General features: G+C 40.8%; 1 protein-coding gene across 3 annotated transcripts in view; it reads right to left on the bottom strand.

Moving 5' to 3' along the window:
• Positions 1–8,332: 8,332 nt before the first annotated feature.
• Positions 8,333–19,994, bottom strand: part of htr4 (5-hydroxytryptamine receptor 4) — a 141,204-nt gene continuing 129,542 nt past the window's right edge. For 2 of the 3 annotated variants that reach the window (XM_020594034.1, XM_020594035.1), the window contains one exon: positions 8,333–14,558. In XM_020594034.1, the coding sequence (XP_020449690.1) occupies positions 14,471–14,558 (88 nt within the window). In that variant the 3' untranslated portion in view covers positions 8,333–14,470. The remainder of the gene's footprint in view (positions 14,559–19,994) is intronic. The other variant, XM_020594037.1, reaches the window with a different exon arrangement.

Raw genomic sequence — 19,994 nt, 5'->3', positions numbered from 1 at the left:
TCTGTGGCAGCCCATTGGTCAGAGCGCGTCCAACAGTCTGTTTCTCCTCCACACCTGACATTACAACTGTGATTACTTCCTGATGAGATGGCTTGTGGGCTTTGGATGCACCTGCAGGTGAAAGATAGAAACAGTAGATAATTTGAAGACCAGTGTATGGTCCAAACATTGGCCCTTCATATTACAGTGGCAGTTAAATTGAACTGCTGTCAATGCCCTACTCAGTGTTTACTTGAAATAATAAACAGCTTTATACAGCATCGTACCATTCAATGTATTGTTTTCTATGGCGCCCATGAAGTCCTAACTTTTTCTTTTTGTGTAAACAAGAATAATAATAATTGTTGATGTGGTTATTGTGCAAACAACACATCTTGTTCACATAAAAAATATTATCTTTTAGGACTTCAGGGGCTTCGTAAAAGTCAGCCCACAAGCCTGTGTAGCCTACAATGGAACCAAATTATGAGCATCATGTGGTTTTAGCAGTGATTTAAAATGATGTAAGGAGAAGAAACATTAATGACTCATTAGCTGAATAAGATAACGCACAGGTTTAAAGAATATAAGGAAATACAAAGAATTTTCTAAATTAAAACTCTATCAGTGTTAAAAGCATTCTCAAAAATTATTTTCTAAGTTTTAAAACAGACTATGTCTGTTTTTGCTTTCTGCACATGCGACAGCAGGGCTCGGGTGGCTTCCAGGTGGAGGGAGGTAATGGATGGCTTGTGGCGTCTGACAACTTGTGCTTAAGAAAATTGCCACATATAGTTTCAAACCTGAGTGAGTTTTACTTGATGCAACCTCTTTTTTTTTTGACGAAGGTGGAAATAAAATGTGAGGATATAGTGGAGCTGATGTCACTGATGACATTAGTTGGTGATCAGTAGGTTGTCTTTTCACACCTGTAGCCCTTAAACATGCAGTTTTGCAGACATCGCTGGACACCCCACACCATTCTTCTTCCCTGTGACCACACATGAAATGTCAACAACAGACAGAATAAATATTGAATATTACACACTTTCCTATTAGTCAGCACATCACAAGGTGTTCTGTACCGTTGGTTTCCCTGTCTTCTGATCACAGCCACTAGACCTCAAATGTTAGACATGCAGGCCGAGGAACAATGGTCTGATTCTCAGGTGAGGTTTTTTTCTACTCAGTATCTGTTAATAATTTTCTCCTGCCGTCTCAAACCAGAACAATTGCGGAGCGGCTGCAAATGGGTATTGTGAGTGAAAATCCATTTAACATGTTGGGCTAGAAATGAAAAGACCTTATGCAGATGAAGGAATAATGGCCTACTGTCAATCTGTCTGATGGGTTTAGCAGAGAATGTGAAGCAATGAATGAAGAGTGACTCTGCTTTTGGCTCACATGTGAAGCTGTGGAGGCAGCTTCCATGAGACATTTTATTAAGGGGGATGAAACCATGTCTCATAGGATATTTGCATTTACATTTTGTCTGTTAGGTATCCATCTTTGGTCACATTACACTTTCATATTTCATTCATATTCAAATGCAAGCGGAGAACAGGAAAAGGTGTCCCCTTGCATCTCAGTCTCTGATTTCTCCCACAGCTTAGACTTGTTCAGCTCAACCAAGCACCATAAAGATCAAATGAGGAACACACTTTAGACATAGAGGAGCATTAAACAGTGCACTGGTCTCACCAGGTGTTTTGTATATATGATGAGCAACATTTTACAACACAATATTGAAGCAGTCAGCGTCTTGCTTGCAGTATGATGCAGTGAATGTAACAGCTGAGCACACACTCTGAAACCAAATGAAGATACACAGAGAGAAAATGACAGTAAAACAGTCTTTACTTGATCAAGTGGCAAGCAAATGAGCTAACAGGAGCTCAGTCAAAACATGCAGCTGTATAATGCTCCGTAGTGAGAGGTGGGGAATCGCAGGCTCTGAAAAAGAGAGCTGAATGAAGGAGCAGAGGAAAGTGTAACAGTGACAGACATGACAGTGTTTTGGTCCAGTAATGGTAATATAACTGCAAACAGAACAGTACCAGCGGAAACACTGTGAGTTAACATCCATGGACATTTTAATGATCAGGAACTATGTATTATCATTTAACAACAGCTCTGAGCAGCTAATGTCAAAACCCCAGTGAGGAGGACCACTGGCACAGAGCTAAGCAAATATGAGCTCCTGGATTATGGGACAATCACAATTATATGATTTACATTTATTTCTTACAATTTTAACTATAGTTCTTTGACAATTATAAACGTAAAGGATCTGGTGGGTCTATCAAACCTATTTATCCACAGTTTGGCCCACGTCTTGACAAAGGTTTGAAAACTGCTGCTTCTCGCTAACCCTCTGTTCCCTCCGTCGAGCACGAGTGCTCGTGCTTTGTGCCTCCCTTCCTTCTCCTCTCTGTCAATGTAGACAACAGCTCTACCACTCAGCCTAATATGCACCACTTGTCCACCTCATTGCTCATTTGGCATTATGAATCCTGCATTTTATTTCCTCTCTCAGCCACAATCTAATCAGACAGGTCTTCAACAGTTTAATGAATCACTACAGGTTGGGCGCCTGTTCCGTTGCCTGTCTTGGCAGTCGAATACTATAATAATAAGCCTTCAAATGTGTAATTGATTTCATCCTCTACCAACCTATTGTGAAGAAGTAATCACGTTTAGCTCAGACAGGGAAGATAATCATTCCAAAAACTAATCAGCTCCATTGGTAGACTAATGTATCTGTGTCTGTTTGCATCAGCCTGTGGCTCATTGTCTCACTGTCTCTCCTCTCTGTAAGAATGAAGAATCTCTACCATACCTGACACACTATACATTCATTCTCTTTCATTCTAATTAAACCATTTTAAGAGTGGTCAAGAAACACTTTAGAGGAAGGGTAATTAGCTGAGTCAGAGGTTTTAGAAGTTTTAGTTTGATTTTAGCTTTGCTTAGTCAGAGTTTGCCCTTAGCCAGCAGCTACAGCAGTCGTTAGACAAACTTTATCTTGGGACACTTTGGCATTGTCTCTCATATCTGTCTTGTCATGAACCTGCACTTAGGCCATATCAAAAATGAGAGGTGCAAATTGCCAGCATAATAGACTAAGAAATTTAAACAAAACATGAGCTGTATCAGCAGCGTAAGTGTGGTTGCATGTATAGTGTTGCAATGTTGAAGGGTGCAACCAGAATCTAACTAAAACAAAACAATAAATCAGCATCAGGCTGCCATGACACCAGGCACTGGGGCTGTTAAACCCTAAGACAGTGGACCCAGGTACTCACAATCTGCCCGAACCTCAACAATCAAGAAAAGGAAGCAGACACACCCACACACAAACAGACACATCAGGAAAACACACACTAGAAACACACAGAGACATACATTACACACTAGACAGACAGTGAACAGGGCACTGAGCAGGGGCTAGAAAACATTAATAATGTACAACAACATTTGATCTGTAATTTCTACAGTGTACAGGCACGTTAAATAGTTCTTGAGAACCAAAGTCTCAGGTGCCACTGGACCAGCTGAGGTGTATTTATGTAAAGTATAGATACATGCAAACACACAATCTGAGCATAAAATTAAATGCCAGCTTCCCAGTCCCTTAGTACATTTTCCACTTGTACACAAGCTATGCTTCTGATGACATGCATAGCTATTTTACGTTTCCGTTTACAAATATAGCTAAATGTATTATTCATGAACAGAGCTTCATGCTCACCTCTCTGCCTTTCTTCTCTCCATTCATTCCTCCACTGTCTCTTTCTCCCTTGAGAAGGAAATTGTCTTAATGGTTGCACTGGACCTTCTCCATTGCTCTGGGTTAAAGGTCAGTTGTCTTCCTGTGGAAACAGTAAAGACTAGAAGACATCCGCTTGTTAAGGCTGAATGTGAGGGAGCAGTGATATTTTCTGTGTCTTGTGTAACCGCTAATTAACAGAGTTTTTCATAGCCTGGAAAGATAGTTTAATAACATATAAGAAAGCCCTTCATAGTGCCAGAACCACATTTTATTCATCACTGATTGAGGAAAATAAGAACAACCCCAGGTTTCTTTTCAGCACTGTAGCCAGGCTGACAAAGAGCCACAGTGCTGTTGAGCTTAACATTCCCTTAGATCTCAGCAGCAATGACTTCATGAGCTTCTTTACAAATAAAATCACAACTATTAGAGAAAAAATGGGTCGAACCACTCCCACAGCTCTCGCAGATGTGCCATCTACTACAATGGCTTTAGAAACATCTGTAAGACCTCATTTATACTTGGACTACTTCTCCCCTATAGATCTCTCTGAGTTGACCTCAACAATTGCTTCATCTAAATCATCAACATGTCTCCTGGACCCCATCCCGACCAGGCTGCTCAAAGACATCTTTCCCCTAATCAACACATCCATACTAGATCTGATTAACCTCTCTCTATTAACAGGCTATGTGTCATGATTCGGTCCAGCTTTTATTTTGACGTTGCTTCCTGTTTTTGTTTTCACCTTAGTTTCGGTCTTTTTACGTTCTTCATCACTCGCATTAGTTTCGCCTGCTCCTTATTGTTTATACCTCTATTTAGGCAGCGTCCTCCCACAACGGCGCTGCCAGATTGTTCTAGACCGCAGCTCTGACTCTCCAGCTTTCCTTCGGTTTTGTATCTTGTGTTTCTGACCCGGACTGTTACCTTGGTATATTCGTTTCTGCTTTGCCCTCTTGTCTCAGACTGCCACAGTGTATGATATCGGACTTCCCTCTGGACTACGTATTTTGGATCACCTCTGTTGGATGTGTTTGCTGGCTCTGACCTCAGACTGTTAATAAGGACATGTGAGTTTTGTGTTTTCACCGTGTCTTGTATGTTTTTCTTTCGTTCGACGTTATACACTTCTTGTTCCACTTCATGATTGTGTCCCACTTGTTGTTGATTCTTCACAACAAATTACAGTTTTATATCTTTATGTTTGAAGCCTGAAATGTGGCAAAAGGTCGCAAAGTTCAAGGGGGCCGAATACTTTCGCAAGGCACTGTAGCTCTTGCCTCCAGTACTACTGTGAGGAACCTTGGAGTCATCTTTGATCAGAATATGTTCTTTAAATCACACATAAACCAAGTCTCTAGATCTGCCTTCTTTCACCTGCGCAATATTGCAAAAATTAGGAGCATCCTGTCTCAAAGTGATGCTGAAAAACTGGTCCATGCATTTGTTACTTCCAGGCTGGACTACTGTAACTCTTTACTATCAGGATGTCCCAATAATTCCCTAAACAGCCTCCAGTTAATCCAAAATGCTGCAGCCAGAGTACTGACAGGAACTAGCAAGAGAGATCATATCTCTCTCATATTAGTTTCTCTCCACTGGCTCCCTGTAAAATTCAGAATAGAATTTAAAATCCTTCTCCTAACATACAAAGCCCTTAATGACAAGGCTCCATCGTATCTTAAAGACCTCATAGAGCTTCATCACAACAAAGCTCTCAGAGTGCAGGTTTACTTGTGGTTCCTAGAGTCCACAGAAGCAGAATGGGAGGCAGAGCCTTTAGCTATCAAGCTCCTCTCCTATGGAACCAACTCCCAGTCTCAGTTCAGGAGGCGGACACCCTCTCTACCTTTAAGATTAGACTTAAGACGTTCCTTTTTGATAAAGCTTATAGTTCGGGCTGGATCAGGTGACCCTGATCTTTCCCTTAGTTATGCTGCTATAGGCCTAGGCTGCTGGGGGGCCCCATGATGCTCTGAGTTTCTCTCTCCTCCCCTCTCCCCTCCATGTCACTGCTCAAGAGGGATTATTTGGGTTTTCCCTAAGTAATAATAGTGATGACAGTAAGGTCTAGACCTTGCTTTGTAAAGTGTCCTGAGATTACTTTTGTTGTGATTTGGTGCTATACAAATAAAATTTGATTTGATTTGAAAGCAAAATCTGTACAAAGATTCTGGATTCTTATTTAATATATTACAATTTATAACGACAAGTTTCAGTTTTTACACCTCACATGGAGGCTTTTTAATCAGTGTGACAAATCCATGCTGGGGCTCAATGTCACACTGGGATGTTGCAGCATCATATCGTAGCTCGCTGTCTGTTCCCTTGACAATTCGTTGCTGCCACCGACAATGAGTGGCCAGAGAGCGGCTCTCAACAGGATTATCTCTTTATAATTGAACTGACTCGATGTGTGGGCTGACTGCTTTGCTACCTTCACTATCTCTGTCTGCCCCTCTAGTCTTTTTGTCTCTATTTCTTTTCCATTTATCTTGCTATGCCACTGTCTCTGGTCATTTTTATTCAGAGGTAGAAAGGAAAAACAACAAATTAAATAAATTTGGGGTAGCAAATACAACACTCTGATATAACAAAGTAACGATGCTACTTCACAACAGTCAACTGAAATCTTCAAGTCATGTTTCCCAATTATTTATCTGATGTGATTTATTACATTCTTCAGTTGAAATGAATGATTGGTTGCAATTATTTGTTAATTTGTCCATAACAACGAGAGGCATAGACACAAATTATTTAACAGATAATAAATACATCTGATATCCCCGGTACAGATGATGCCGAATGATGCTGATAAGTGTAGTCAGTCATTATTAGTTTAGTGTTCTTTATTTTTCACAAGTGTTTATCACTGTATGTGCACAAAATTTTTTTAATTAATCTCTGTGCAAATGTGCATGCTTTTATCTTTGACCAAAGGCATGTTTGTTCTGTGTGTCTGTGTCCTGCACTCAGAGCTCTGCCTTGTTTGTGACACATTTTGAGCAGAGTAACCAGCAACTTTTAATTTCTCATTTTCTCGCTTTGCAGAGCTGCTGGTCCCTGCTGGCCTGCAGCTCGCAGCCGTGGACTGGCTGCCAGAAGACTGCAAAACAGGGGAAAGTCAAACCAGACTCATTACATAGCGCTGATGTTGTGCTGTGTGTATGCTGGATGAAACTGTGTACGTTTGTGTATCATTATTATTATTATCATTTTATCTTGCCCCAGTAAGGTAATGCATTTGAAAATGAAGTTAATGCGTGCTTTAACAAAACCCTGTAGTCCAAGTGTTTATAATTGGTGCTTACTGAAGTTTTTTAATTCATAGCACAAAAAAATGAGTAGAGTAAAATAGATCTGTGATTTGTGATGTTGGGCTATAGAAAGAAAATATGACTTGTGTTGAGACAGAAGGGCAGTATGCTGTTTAGGCCCAGGAGCTTAATCTGTTTAACTAACAAGTCAATACATAAGGTACGTGTCTATTAAACCTGCAACACTGAGGGGAGTGTAAAGACAACTCAGCTACAAAGAGTTAAATGAAACACTGAACAGATGTTAACTTCATCTCACGTACGAGCTATTTAGACTATATGGTCAGGTTAAATGTTGATATTTACCTCCGCCTGGTCGCCGATCAATAAAAGTTCCTTTTTTTCTTTGTGAGGAAACCTATGTCTGACAGTTGATCCATACAGTGTGAGCATAAAAGCTGCAGGTTCTGGTCATGTAGAATGGCCATTTAAGAGGTGCACTGTACATTAACACAGGGTACAAGCTAAAAATGCACTTCTTTATTGTCTCCTAACTGATTAAGACCAAAATATGCAGCCACTATAGACACAGCTGGAAGCTATACACACACAGTTGTTGGCTCAGGATATCATGAACACACCCCAGAGCTTGAATTCTTGAGCTGAAAAAAATGTGCATGGGCCTGATTGAACCTAGCTCCTCTGCAACATTAAGAGCGCTATCAAACAAGCTATACCCATAAATCATCGATCACTTATAGAAATGTAATCATTTTTCAGCAAAGATGCCAGATGTTTCTGCTTTTGTATTTTTTATGAAATTATAATTGAATATCTTTTAAAAAATCTATACAATGAAACCAATGGAAGGAAATCGGCTGCGGCTCAGTACACAAACTGAATTGATTTGGTTCACAGAGCAGAATCCCAAATTGTCATAATTCATTCAGTGTATGAGTGACAAACACAAAGAGGGGGACTTTTCACCCTGACACAGCTGAGATGGTTTGTAGTAATCCTCACATTCATCACTCTCAAGTGTCGCTGCTAGGAAGAAGCTCTTTATGTGCTTCTTCTGTATGAGTTTTTCTTTCTAACTTCATCTTCCTGAGCGCCTCCAAGTTGCCAGTGCTTCACATACAAAAGAGGAAACAGAGACAGAGAGAGGGAGCTCAGGGAGGAAACAGAAATCCTTTGAATGAAATCAGTGCTTTATCTCATTGCGCTCATGCAGGCTAACTGACTGACGCGTGCACTCTTATCGAAGTCACAAAGAAAGCCAACACCAGGATTATCAACATCTCTTTAATTATTAGTTTGCCTTTATCAGAACTGTCACATAGCAACAGAAAAAAGTCGTACACATTTCAGCTCCCTGAAAGAGCAGCGTTTTAGTTTCTTATAATACATGAAAATACCCATTTTGTTCTGTCAAAATAAATACTGAAGAGTTTTTAAAAGTTTTTTTTTGTCTCCTTTAGACAGTTTGTGGGTGTTTTGTCGTTATTCATGCTGTAAGCTGTAAAAACAAATGGATGGAAGAGCTACAGAGCAGGAGTGACGTGGAACAAAACTCACAAATGGCAGCTGTTGTTGAAATCCTTTTTTATATCAGTACAAATCTTTGTATAATGATAATGGTCCAAACTAGTTCCGAATCCTGTAAACCCAAGAACTATTTCTTGCAACATTTGCCAGATAGAAATTAAAAGGAAGTAAGAGTTAGACAGTGGCTGCATCTGGTGTTTAATAAGGCAGGTGAGATGTTAAAAAACATTTCCCAAGAACATTTTCAATTTGCAAATGAAGAGGCAAAGAGGCTGTGCTGAGAACATGATGCACACGATCCAGTCACACACATACAGTATGTGCCAAAAAGAATGAACCCAAACCAGTGATCATGGTGGACAAACTGCTTTCTCACAGGTATGACAGCATTTGATGAGATATTTGACATGACAAATATTTCAAAGACAACTAATGTTACTTTGGACATGAATTTGACATAAACACTGCATCATGGGATAAAGGCTTTGAAAGGCTACAGATGCTGCTTAAGGTAAAGTGGAAATGAATGGATTCTTAATAGTATTTAATTCATTAAGAAACTTTTAAATGATTCTCAAAAGAAATAAATACCTTACTTCAGATTTATCCAACACAGCGACTCCAGCAGTCACAGTTCAGCTGTACAAAGTGAGCACAGGACACACACACACGGTGTTGACATTGTCTGTGCTAGTGGCAGTGGTGCTTTGAGGCTGTAACCATCCACAAGGTTTGGTTTTAACATTGCACAGAATTCTCAACATTCTGTCATTTATGACTGCACAAGCTTTTCTTTCTCCCTTTTCTTCCAAATTCTGTCTGTATTGCTTTGTGAGCAAAATATGACGCTGCCAGAACAGCAGTCATCAGCTGCTGTTTCAAATTTCAGTTTTCATTTTATAAAGATGGTTTTCAGTATTTACTGTCTGGTTAGTTAAAAAAAAAATAACAGCATTAAGAAATTTTGAGATTAGGTCTGTTGTAAAATTGAAAATCAAATGTCAGGTTTTGGATGTTCATGTGACAGTGTTTAAGAGTTAAAGCAGTTTTCTGCAGTAAAAACTACAATCTAGTAAGCATTTGGTGCCTAAGGTGACTAAAGCAAGCCAGGGATCAGAGAAGACTGGTGGTGCTGTGCATCTGGCAGATCTGTGAGTTGTCCACTGCTCACGTCCAGCACTGACTTCACCATCACATAGAAACATCAGGCTCAAATACATCTGATGAACCAAGGAAAGAAATACTGGAAAGAAAAATCATAGACTCATAACTTAAAAATGTTTCTTCTCCTTATATCGCTTCTGTCTCATTCTACCTGAAATAGCCCACTTTATGATGTGTTAGAAAAATGGTTTTCATTAAAGTTCATGAGGGTAGGCGAGCTTGAGTTTCCTAAATTTAGGCTGTTGAGGAGCTTTCCACACACACACACACACACACAAGAATGGACATATGCACTGACTGACTCACAGATGTCATGGAAACTGTATTTGTGAAAGTGGGTGACTTTCACAAATGCAGCAAAAGACAAATAGGCAGAACATATCAAAACAAAATATTCAGTGCCACAAAGTCTCCCTCTTTTATACCCCCAGAAGAACAACAAACAGATATTTGCTTGAAAAGAAAGTGGTGGGTTTAAAGATGCCGAAACATGAATATGTCTGCTTTGAAAAGAGGGCGAATCTGATTCAAAAAGCTTCTGCAGAGCTGTGCATTAGTTTGTATACTGCAGACTTTGCTCTTAGCCTGTCGGGGCCTCACTCTGCAGTGAGACATCATGTTAATGAAGGACAGTGAGGACACAAGGGCTTCTTGAAGTCAACCGCAAGGATGCTTCTGCAAAAAACACCACCACTTTTCTGTATAGTGAAAAAAACTCAAAAGAAAAACTGACATTCTGAATTTGCTTAAATGATCTAATCTGAAAAGGAAGAAATGATTACACATAATCAGAGTCAGAAATCCAAAACAATCAGGAGTGTGAAACCACTTTACTCTGGGAGTTTAAAAAAGTGCACCTTTTGTGAAACAAACTGCAGGCAGAGTTTATCAATACAAACTGAAATGAGATTAGAAATGACTATCTCTTTGATTTGTCTTTTGTAGAACTCTGATAAAATAACACACAATTTTGAGCTTCTTTGATTTATTATAAAAACATTGTTTTTATTTTCTATAAATCAAATTATAGATTTTGTTTTCAAATGCTGAGTCGGAGCTTTCTCTCCCTAAATGGGAAATCTTAAAAATGAAACAGACAAACTAGACTATGCAAAGGGGGGCAAATCAGTAGGCTGCTGCTCCATGTGCACAATGTCTACAATCAGTGTTTGATGTTTGTATAAATTGTATATAAATAGGTTACTTAGATGGCCATTATGTTAGAAAGATTGTATATTGGGAATTAAATAATATGCAAATGTACCTCAAAATGTGTCGATATGTGTTTTGGTGTGTTTTAAAGTTGATTATCAATTGAAAGAATTCCTCTTTCAAGCTTCATAATCAGATTAACTAAAGTTACTACATCTCTAAATCCACCTTTTCTTAAATCATAAAAAGTGTCTGTGCTTCCATTATGAAAGAGGTCACAGTTTGCAAACAAAAAGCAATTTATACTTAAGAAAATTAAGCAAGCAGCCACAAAAACTCTTAGACCCTACAGATTTCAAAAGCTTCCCATCATGTATTTTTCCTGTGGTACAGACAGCTCTCTTTGTACACGTCACCAGACCAGACCATCATATCCACAAACAAAACTGAGCTAAACTCCTCATGGAAACGCAGTAGAAGTGCAGCAGTAATTCAGCGTACATATTGTACTGCAGTATTCTCCTGTGACGGCCTCATGTCTATGCATCCTCGTCAGCTTTCTACTCCGTAAGCAGCGCAGTGTACAGGAGAACTTCCTCATGAATTCGTGAGTTAAGCAGTGGCAGTGAGGCAGCAACAGAATGCAAAGGAGTAGTGAAGCTGGGGGACTTTGAGCAGGATTCAGAACGACAGCCACCTTGAATTTCCATTTCAATTCAACTTTATATTTTTCTGAACTTTTTTTTAACTTGCTGTATTTGGAGGTACTGACTCTTTTGGTTTTCTTTGCTGATACCTGCATTACACTTCACCAGTCTGCCTGTTACACTGACTGAGGAACAGGATGTGAACAGGAGCAAGTGAAACTTTAACAGTGTTTTTCTGAAGCACTGAAGTGAACAAAACCATCTGAATCAACAAAAAGAAGTGATTTGACATCAGAAGGGATTATGGGTACACAGGGAAAGATTCTGATTTCTCACAACAGCTTTTCAAGCTTGGAGAGTCAAGTGTAACATCATGAACTGAGGACTGACCAGTCTGGACCCAAAAGCAGGTATTTCCTCATTAGGTTTTTCTTAATCACTAAATCAACAGGAGCTCAGTGGAATCCATTCTTGCTACCTTTCCTTTCAGTTGACTCAAACTCAATGGGGTGTCTAACTGCCATAACTCTGTCCACTTGTATTGTGTAGTTGTGTTGTCTACCGGTCCTGTTTCAACCCATTATGGCAACCATTCACATGGATTTTAAAGTGATCTTCCATCCTAAAACCTGTCTTTTGAGTATCGGACGCACAATTTGAAGCCTTGGAAAGTGGCTGGAAAACCCGGTTTCCTTCTTGGAAGGACTGTTGTAAATCACAACATCCCGGGAACTTCACAAAACACAGCGGCATTACTGACTTTCTACAGTGTTTATTCAAATATGGCAAAGTATGTACCACCGTCTCTCCTATTGCTTCACTACTGTGCTTTGTTTTGGTATTATTTGGTGTAGTGTCAATCAAGATGCTGTATGTTCCACAGCCTTCACCAGCTGGTCCCTAACTGAGTCTATCTGCCCTTTGGTGCAAGGCAAGTAGCATAAAATGGATTTATTAAAACATGTATACAGAAAACAGCAGCTTGTGAGCACTAACACCACTGAACCCACCAGTCAATGTGCTGTACTACAAAAAGACATGAGTTAAAACAAGGCCACAGAGCCTTGCTGGTGGTAATTCTCTGTGGGTTTGACACTGCAGGTGACCCCCTTCACATTATACACAGTCAGCTGATTCACTGTCAATATAAAATATTGACTAGGGATAGAACAATCAGGGTTTGACATTACACAGCCTTTCTTTATGAACTATACTCCCTACCATACTGTACACTATACACCCAATGCAAAAGCATTTTAAAAAGTTATTCAGCTTTACATGATGATGTAAGAGCAAATCTATAATGAAAGTAAGGTTTTCAGCATCTGAAAAATGAGCAATGCTCTGTTTCCCTTCACAGTAAAAGAAGCAGAGCAATAAAAAGTTAGAATGTGTTGGATTGATCTGTGAGTATAATCTGATTCTCTTCCCTTTGTTGTCATAATGAAAACATTTCACCCCAGTGGTCATATCGTATATTCAGATGACAGCAGCAGTAATTAATACTATGTGGAGTGTAACTGCTGTCTAACCATGTAGTGAGATTCAGCCTTCAGGGCCCAGTGAGTGGCGTTTTGAACAAGCTATATACTGTAAGTGACGACCGACAGAGGATAGTTTGCAGGAGAACGACAGGAAATGAACTACAGCGGAGTAGCATCACAGGTACAGGTAAACATCATTTAGCATTCTCAGTTTCCATGAATATAAAACAGAAACATCTCTGGTAGATTCTTTAACATTCAAGGTGAGCAGAGGTGGAGAGAATAACTTGTGTTGAGACAGAATGGTAGCAACATGGGATGATGGGGAAAGGATGTTTCATACATACCAACGTCACACAGGAGCACGTTCCCACACACACAGCACCCTCATATGAAAACACACCGTAGAAACACACACACACACGCTGAAAAAACCTCATGCTCACACAAGCACACAATAGCCCGACATCATCACAAAGTCTGTACAGTCATTCACAAGCAGCTTCGTGTGCTCGTGCATTGTGGTCTTCTAATTTCTTACTGTGGGGGACTTAAAAAGAAACGGTGATTCAGACGGAGCCTTGTGGAGTGATGAACACAGTGTGAGCTAGCAGCCTCTGTAATAATGCACTTCGACAGTTTCGGTCAAGGATTAAACGCAGCCTTACAACTACTGGTTCTTTTCAGTGTAGTGAGGATTTAGCAAAGCTGGGAAGCTTCGACCTTCACTTTGTGTCATTGCTAAGACACCTGATGTTTGGCAAAAGAAATACTGTTCTAAACTCTGCCTCTTTTGATGAATAACACTTGTTTTAAGAGCTCATTTCTGCCAACTATTTTTTGTTTGTTATACGAGGAACAATCTTTGAAAATCTTTCAGATTTTGCACTGGAAAACACCAAAGAGCATCATATAATCAGAATTATATCCACTGTATGTATAACAAATAGCTTTGGCAACATAATTCACTTCCACGGTTCCCAGACATAGTCATTTATCACATCTCATGGTGTGAAAAATCTCCTACAGCTCCATCAAAGCCACCACTTCTCCTCCGGACAACCTGGGTTTCACAGAGAGAGGCCGGCAGCCCTGTTGATGGGATCACAGTCATACTCTGGCTCCAAATCAGTTTGTACCGGCCAGGACAGTCTGTGTGGGCCTGCAGACAGGAGAACTAACGTGACAGCATTAGAGAGACAGAAAACTGGTTTCACTCTGGTCCCGGCCACATTAAGAGACCACAGGATTACCTTTAGCTGAGCTATAAAACCAGATGCATCCCTGGCAACGTGCCACTCCTCGCCTGTTACCCTAACGTTCCATCAGGGCTCTGGTTTGTGGAGTTCTGTTGTAGCATCTGTGCTGGATGTCAGCTCCAGATGTGTGAAGGCTACAGTGGCTCCTGTGGTGGTGGTGGGAGAGTCAAAGCTATTAGAAATGTGGCTGAGGAGTCATCGTTTGTCACAAGCAGGATTCGTGGGACTCTGTGTCGGTGTGCAGAGACTTCTTCTCCTGCTCTGTGTGGTTCCCGTTGTGAAGGACAGAATACCTGAGAGGAAGCAGAAGAAGGGGTGAGGAGACAGATTAGTTATCACCTTTACCTACTGGCAGCCACTCAGAATGAACACTTTCATAACAAAGAGCAGGAGCACAGTGAGTAGCACCTGGTGGAAAGTGAGACTGGAAGACCAGAAATCACCAGTTTATGTTGTGGACATTAGAGTTCAGTTGCATATTTGACTTAATAACTCTTTAAAACTGACAACAAACAATGTGCATTATTCAGTACGTACATACACCCTCTAGTCCCCTTCCCTCTTATTTTACTTTGCAGAAAACTAACGCATTACCTGCAAGTTCTTATAAAAAAGATGAGATGTTGATGTTTAGCTTTGATTTCTCTGGACAGGGCCTCCTCTGGCCCAGGTTATGGCAGCTGCAGCATTGTAATACAGATGACCCAAGTCTAAACAGCACCAAAGGCTTGACATGGTCAAACTGCTGTTGCAGAGAATATGAAGACCCGAGCTTTGTCTTCCTGTCCTTTGATGCTACTGCTACTGAACTTTGTGACAAAGAACAGGTATCAAGTGGCTGCAGTTGCTCCAGTCTGAAGGGTCCTTGAGAAACACAGCAAATGTACAACTGCAGCTCAGCAGAAAAGCTGAATTCATTGCCAAGTTTAAAGGCCATTATGTCAATAATCTTCTAAACCACTTGAGCTGAATCAGACTTATACCACTTAAAGACCAAATGGAAATTCTTATGTTCCAGGATTACTAACATTACAACTGGGCACCCTCCTCTAGCCTATTGTCTGCCAAACGCTTTAGACTAGATAGGCCTTTGTGAAGAGATGGTACACTTAGTTAAAAGCTCATAACATTCTCCTGATGGAAGGTGAGTCATTTCTCAACATGGTCTGACCCCCACTTCCTGGAAAAGCAGTCATGCAGTCTGGGCTACAGGAGGGTGACTGAGAGAAGTTGTCAAAGCTGACTTTCACCGTACTTTGAGTTTGTAGTTACGAGGCATTAGGGGCACTGAAAGGGCTGATAGCAAAAGACAGAGGAGGCAGAAATAGTAACCTGAATATCTACTTTTAATATGCTCTGCACACACACTTAATGTGTTCAAAAATCCAAATACACACTGAGTGGAAACACACGTTCTCTAAACTGACCCTGTTTTGAAGTCTGCTCTAGTAACTTGCACAGGTGGCCCGTCCATCACAGGGCTGACACACAGAGACAGACTGCACTCACACTCACACCCATGGGCAGTTTAAAGTCACCAGTCGGTCCGACATGTCTTTGGACTGTGGGACAAAGCCGGAGCACCTGGAGAGAACCCACACAGGCACAGGGAGAACATGCAGACTCCACACAGAAAGGCCCCGGGGTTGGCCACAAGGGTTGAGCCTGGAACCTTGTTGCTGTGAGGCAGCAGTGCTAACCACTGCACCACAGTACCACCTCAGTTGAGGCATACTGATTTACCTTAAAGTGCCGACAAAGTTCTCCTCCTCCTTAAGCCAAATAAAACAAAAAACCCATTGTTGACCTTGTGGAGATACTATATGTGGTTTACAGACAGCAATAATATAAGGTTAAGTGGATAAGTCAAGGCTAAAATGAAGGAAAAACACAACTGACTACAACATCAGTGCACAGACAGGTGACAGATGAAAGGACAACCCAGCACAAAGAGTCCCAGTGAGGTGCTGGGCCACCACGTGCCACCAGAACAGTTTCACCTTGGCACTGACTCTCCAAGTCTGTGAACCCTCCTGGAGGGATGAGCACCGTTCTTCCAACAGATGTTCCCTCAGGTGGTGGAGACGCTGTTTAACACGTTGCTCCAACATCTCCCATAACTGTTCAACTGGGTTGAGACCTGGTGACTGTGGAGACCACAGCATCTGATTCACATCACTTTCATCCTTCTCAAACCATTCAGTGATTGAGCAACACAAAATAAATATGACAACTAATGCTAATATATAAATGTATTTGGCTCAGACAAACCATCTAAGACAAAAAATGATTGTCTCTGGTACAGATGCAAGTATGCACATGTGAATGATTTGTGTGTAGATACAGTACAAGCAAGTGTACGTGTAGCACAAAGGCCCCACCGCAGGCTAAAACCATTAAGAGCTGTTTACAAAAACACCCTGACCAAAGACACTTCCTCCTGCCAAACTGGCCGTGAAATTCACCTTCCAGTCAGTCTCAAACATTTCAGCCTTTGCAGAAGGAAACAGGCGACAGATTCTGCCAGAGCAGAAGCCAAATTGCTGCCATATTGCGGTGTGAAACCCTACGCTGCCTCACTGTGCTGCTGAGAGTGTGATGGTAGTGCTGCTTTGCTCTTTGGTGGAAGAGGTTGGACAGTTATATTTTTAACTGGAGTCCTGCTGTGGACATTTGACAACTTCTTATTGATCCTGCATTGAGTCCAGTAATGTTTTCAGTCTCCATTAAGTTTAAGCTAAGTAAACATCAGTTTGACTGTGTTAGCATTGGTTTATAATCAATCTTCTTTTTTTTACCTCACTAATACATTTTTGCTGCATTAATCTTGATTTATTAAAACTATACTGTCATGCTTCACAGCACTGAGACGTGTCAAAATGAGGCCATAAATGATGCAGCCATCTGTGCAGTAATGTGACAGAGAACCAAATGTTGTTTCTAGAAGAGGGGGCCTGGAAAAAGAAACACTCTTAAATATGATAAAATCCCACTAATCCATCAAGAAGCATCAACAACGTCTGAGCTGTAATCCGCTTATCGAGGCTGTGTGATTTTCTTTTCTTACATTTTCAGACTGAAGGAACAAATGCTTTTGTGTGGATTCAGGGAATTCTGCAGCATTTTAGACTAAAATAAAACTAGCTAAAAAAACAAACAGTTTTTCTTCTTTCATTAAAATGAAATTTCAGACATTTGTCATGGCTTTCACTGTGCAGTGTTGACATCTGTTTGGTCAGGATGGTTGAGCCTGAGGTTGATTTGTGACAGTCATCGTGTCAAAACACTTTTGGTTGAATGAAACAGAAACAGACAGCTCAGACATACACTGCAGGTTGTTGCTCTTTGTTCTGCTGAGTGATGCTTCTCTCTTATCAGTGGTACAAGATACTAGGTGCCACCATTTGAATATGTTTATGCGTCACCAGAGGTGACTGTGGTTATGAGCTGCATTAATTAAGAGGATCCTAAAAAATTCAAAAGTCAAATGTTTTTATACACACATTCACAGAAATGATATGAAATGTACACAAAGGCCAGAGTGAAACCTTAAAGTTCTCATTTCCATCCATAATAACTTGCATATAGAAAGGAAAGCATCTCGATACAATGTCTGTTTAAAAGGTCCAAACTCTTTGCATGTGAAAGCTTCAGTAATAGAAATAAAGATCACAGTGACGGCTGGAGGAATCTCAGCTGTAAGCACCGTTAATGTACACTGTACATAGTGAGTTCATTCTGGGTAGACCTTCATTTTTATATTTGGATCACATGAAAATTTGGAGCAGTACATGTAGCTGCATGCATCCTGTGTTTATTTGTGGTTGTGTTTGTACACAGCTGAGCCAACAGACCAACTGGCAGAGCAGGAGACAGGATGGAGATTTGTTTAATGAGGCCAACGGAGAGAGAGACAGAAAGCCCAGATTACAAGCAGACTAAACAGTTCTACATATTCTGGGCAGCAATGTGGCAAACATTCATCTTAATGATGTGCCCTTCGGTGAGGCTGTGAACGTGCAGCGCAGGAGATCCTGACGCCTGATGCTCAGAGGGAGGAAAAGAAAAGGAAACTAAATTTGTCAAGGAAGATCAGTGTGGTGCAATGGTCCAGATAACACTGAAATATGTCCTGTATGTCACATCTGCAGAGCTGATAAACAACAATTTATGTTCCCCTGTTTGTCTTGTTTCTGACGATAAAATAATGTGGTGCTGTTTGGCAGTGAAGTTTGAAATGCTGGACTCATTTACAGCCTAACGGTGAACGGAACCAGTCCCTAACTGTTGTACTGCTGGGGTGTGGAACTTTACAATTTCATGATACTATGTGATTAAAAGAGATTTGTTTCTGAAGAAATTATGAGACGTTGATTAAAAAGGTCCAGGTTCTTAGTTTGTGAGACAGAGTAAAGATGTCAGGAGCTGGGTATTGTACACATCCTTCTCAGCTATGATGTGTATGAAACAAGTGTTTTTCTTAAATATACACCGAATAACTAGACCAATCTGATCCAAGAAGCTGTGTAATTAAATAACTGCAGGGCTAAAAACTGAAAAGCTGTTAGGACTGAGCTGCATATCTGCAGCAGCATGAGGGAACCAGCTTAGTCCAAAATAAATTCGGAATCTGTCATTTACATAAATGTGTATTTGCAAGATATGGCGATGATGAAACTCCATCTTCTTTCCAACCAGTCTTTCACGTTTACAGCCCATATGCTCTCACACTAGTGATGACTACTCTGGCCCTCTCTCCACTTCCTCTGATCACATAATCGGCCTCTCTCTCCACTTCTGGTGATTCCACTCAGAGTCTCTTTGTCTCAAGTACAATAATTGATCATCACAATCAAGGAAGCCTTTTCATCCTCTTGCAATAGGGCTCTGTTTCTGTCCAGGTCACCACCTACCGAGACAACAAGTGGCCAGTTTCGGCTGCACGCCACTCAAGGCAAAAACACCGCACTAGGAAAGAAGAGCTCCCACCCAGCCTGCCCCTGTGATGCTGATAAAAAGAGAGAGTGGGGTGCAGGAGTGTGGGGACAGGGGATGATAGATAAGAGATGAATACAATACACAGTATAAATGAGCAGAACTTGAATAGATATGAGATTACACAGCACTGGGCTAACCATGCAAAAGTTATTAAAAGTTTACACCCACAAGAAAAGTTTGCTTATAGCTCATCAACAAAGGACAAGAATATGCAGCTTGGCAAGAGCAGCATATTCCCTGCTGTGAATGCATACATAATATCCCTAATGTTTGCACTGCTCTGACCTTGAATCAAGATTTTTTTTGCAACTCATGGCCGCCCCAATAGCCAACTGGTTACAATGAGGCGCACAAGTGTGTGCGCCACATTGGCGGTTCAAATCCGGGTGCTGACCTATGTCACAGGTCCTCTCCGCTGTTTCCTTTCTCTAACCCAAAATATAAAAGAATAAAGGCAAATGCCCCAAAATTAATTTGCATAAAGCAATAAAGTTACACAAATGTGCATAGGTACTGTCATGATTCGGTTCCACTGCTTCCTGTCTGGCTTTTATTTTGACACTATTTCCTGTTTTGTTTCACCTTAGTTCTGGTCTTTTCTTTATGTTCATCACTCACATTAGTTGCACCTGTTTTCATCTCTATTTAGGCAGCGTCCTCCCATGAGGACGCTGCCAGATTGTTCTAGACCCCAGCTCAGACTTTCCAGCGTTATATTCGGTTTTTGGTAT

Source organism: Monopterus albus, unplaced genomic scaffold, assembly GCF_001952655.1.
Source record: "Monopterus albus unplaced genomic scaffold, M_albus_1.0 scaffold21.1, whole genome shotgun sequence".
NCBI classification, from domain to species: domain Eukaryota; kingdom Metazoa; phylum Chordata; class Actinopteri; order Synbranchiformes; family Synbranchidae; genus Monopterus; species Monopterus albus.
This window is presented reverse-complemented; position numbering and strand designations above follow the sequence as displayed.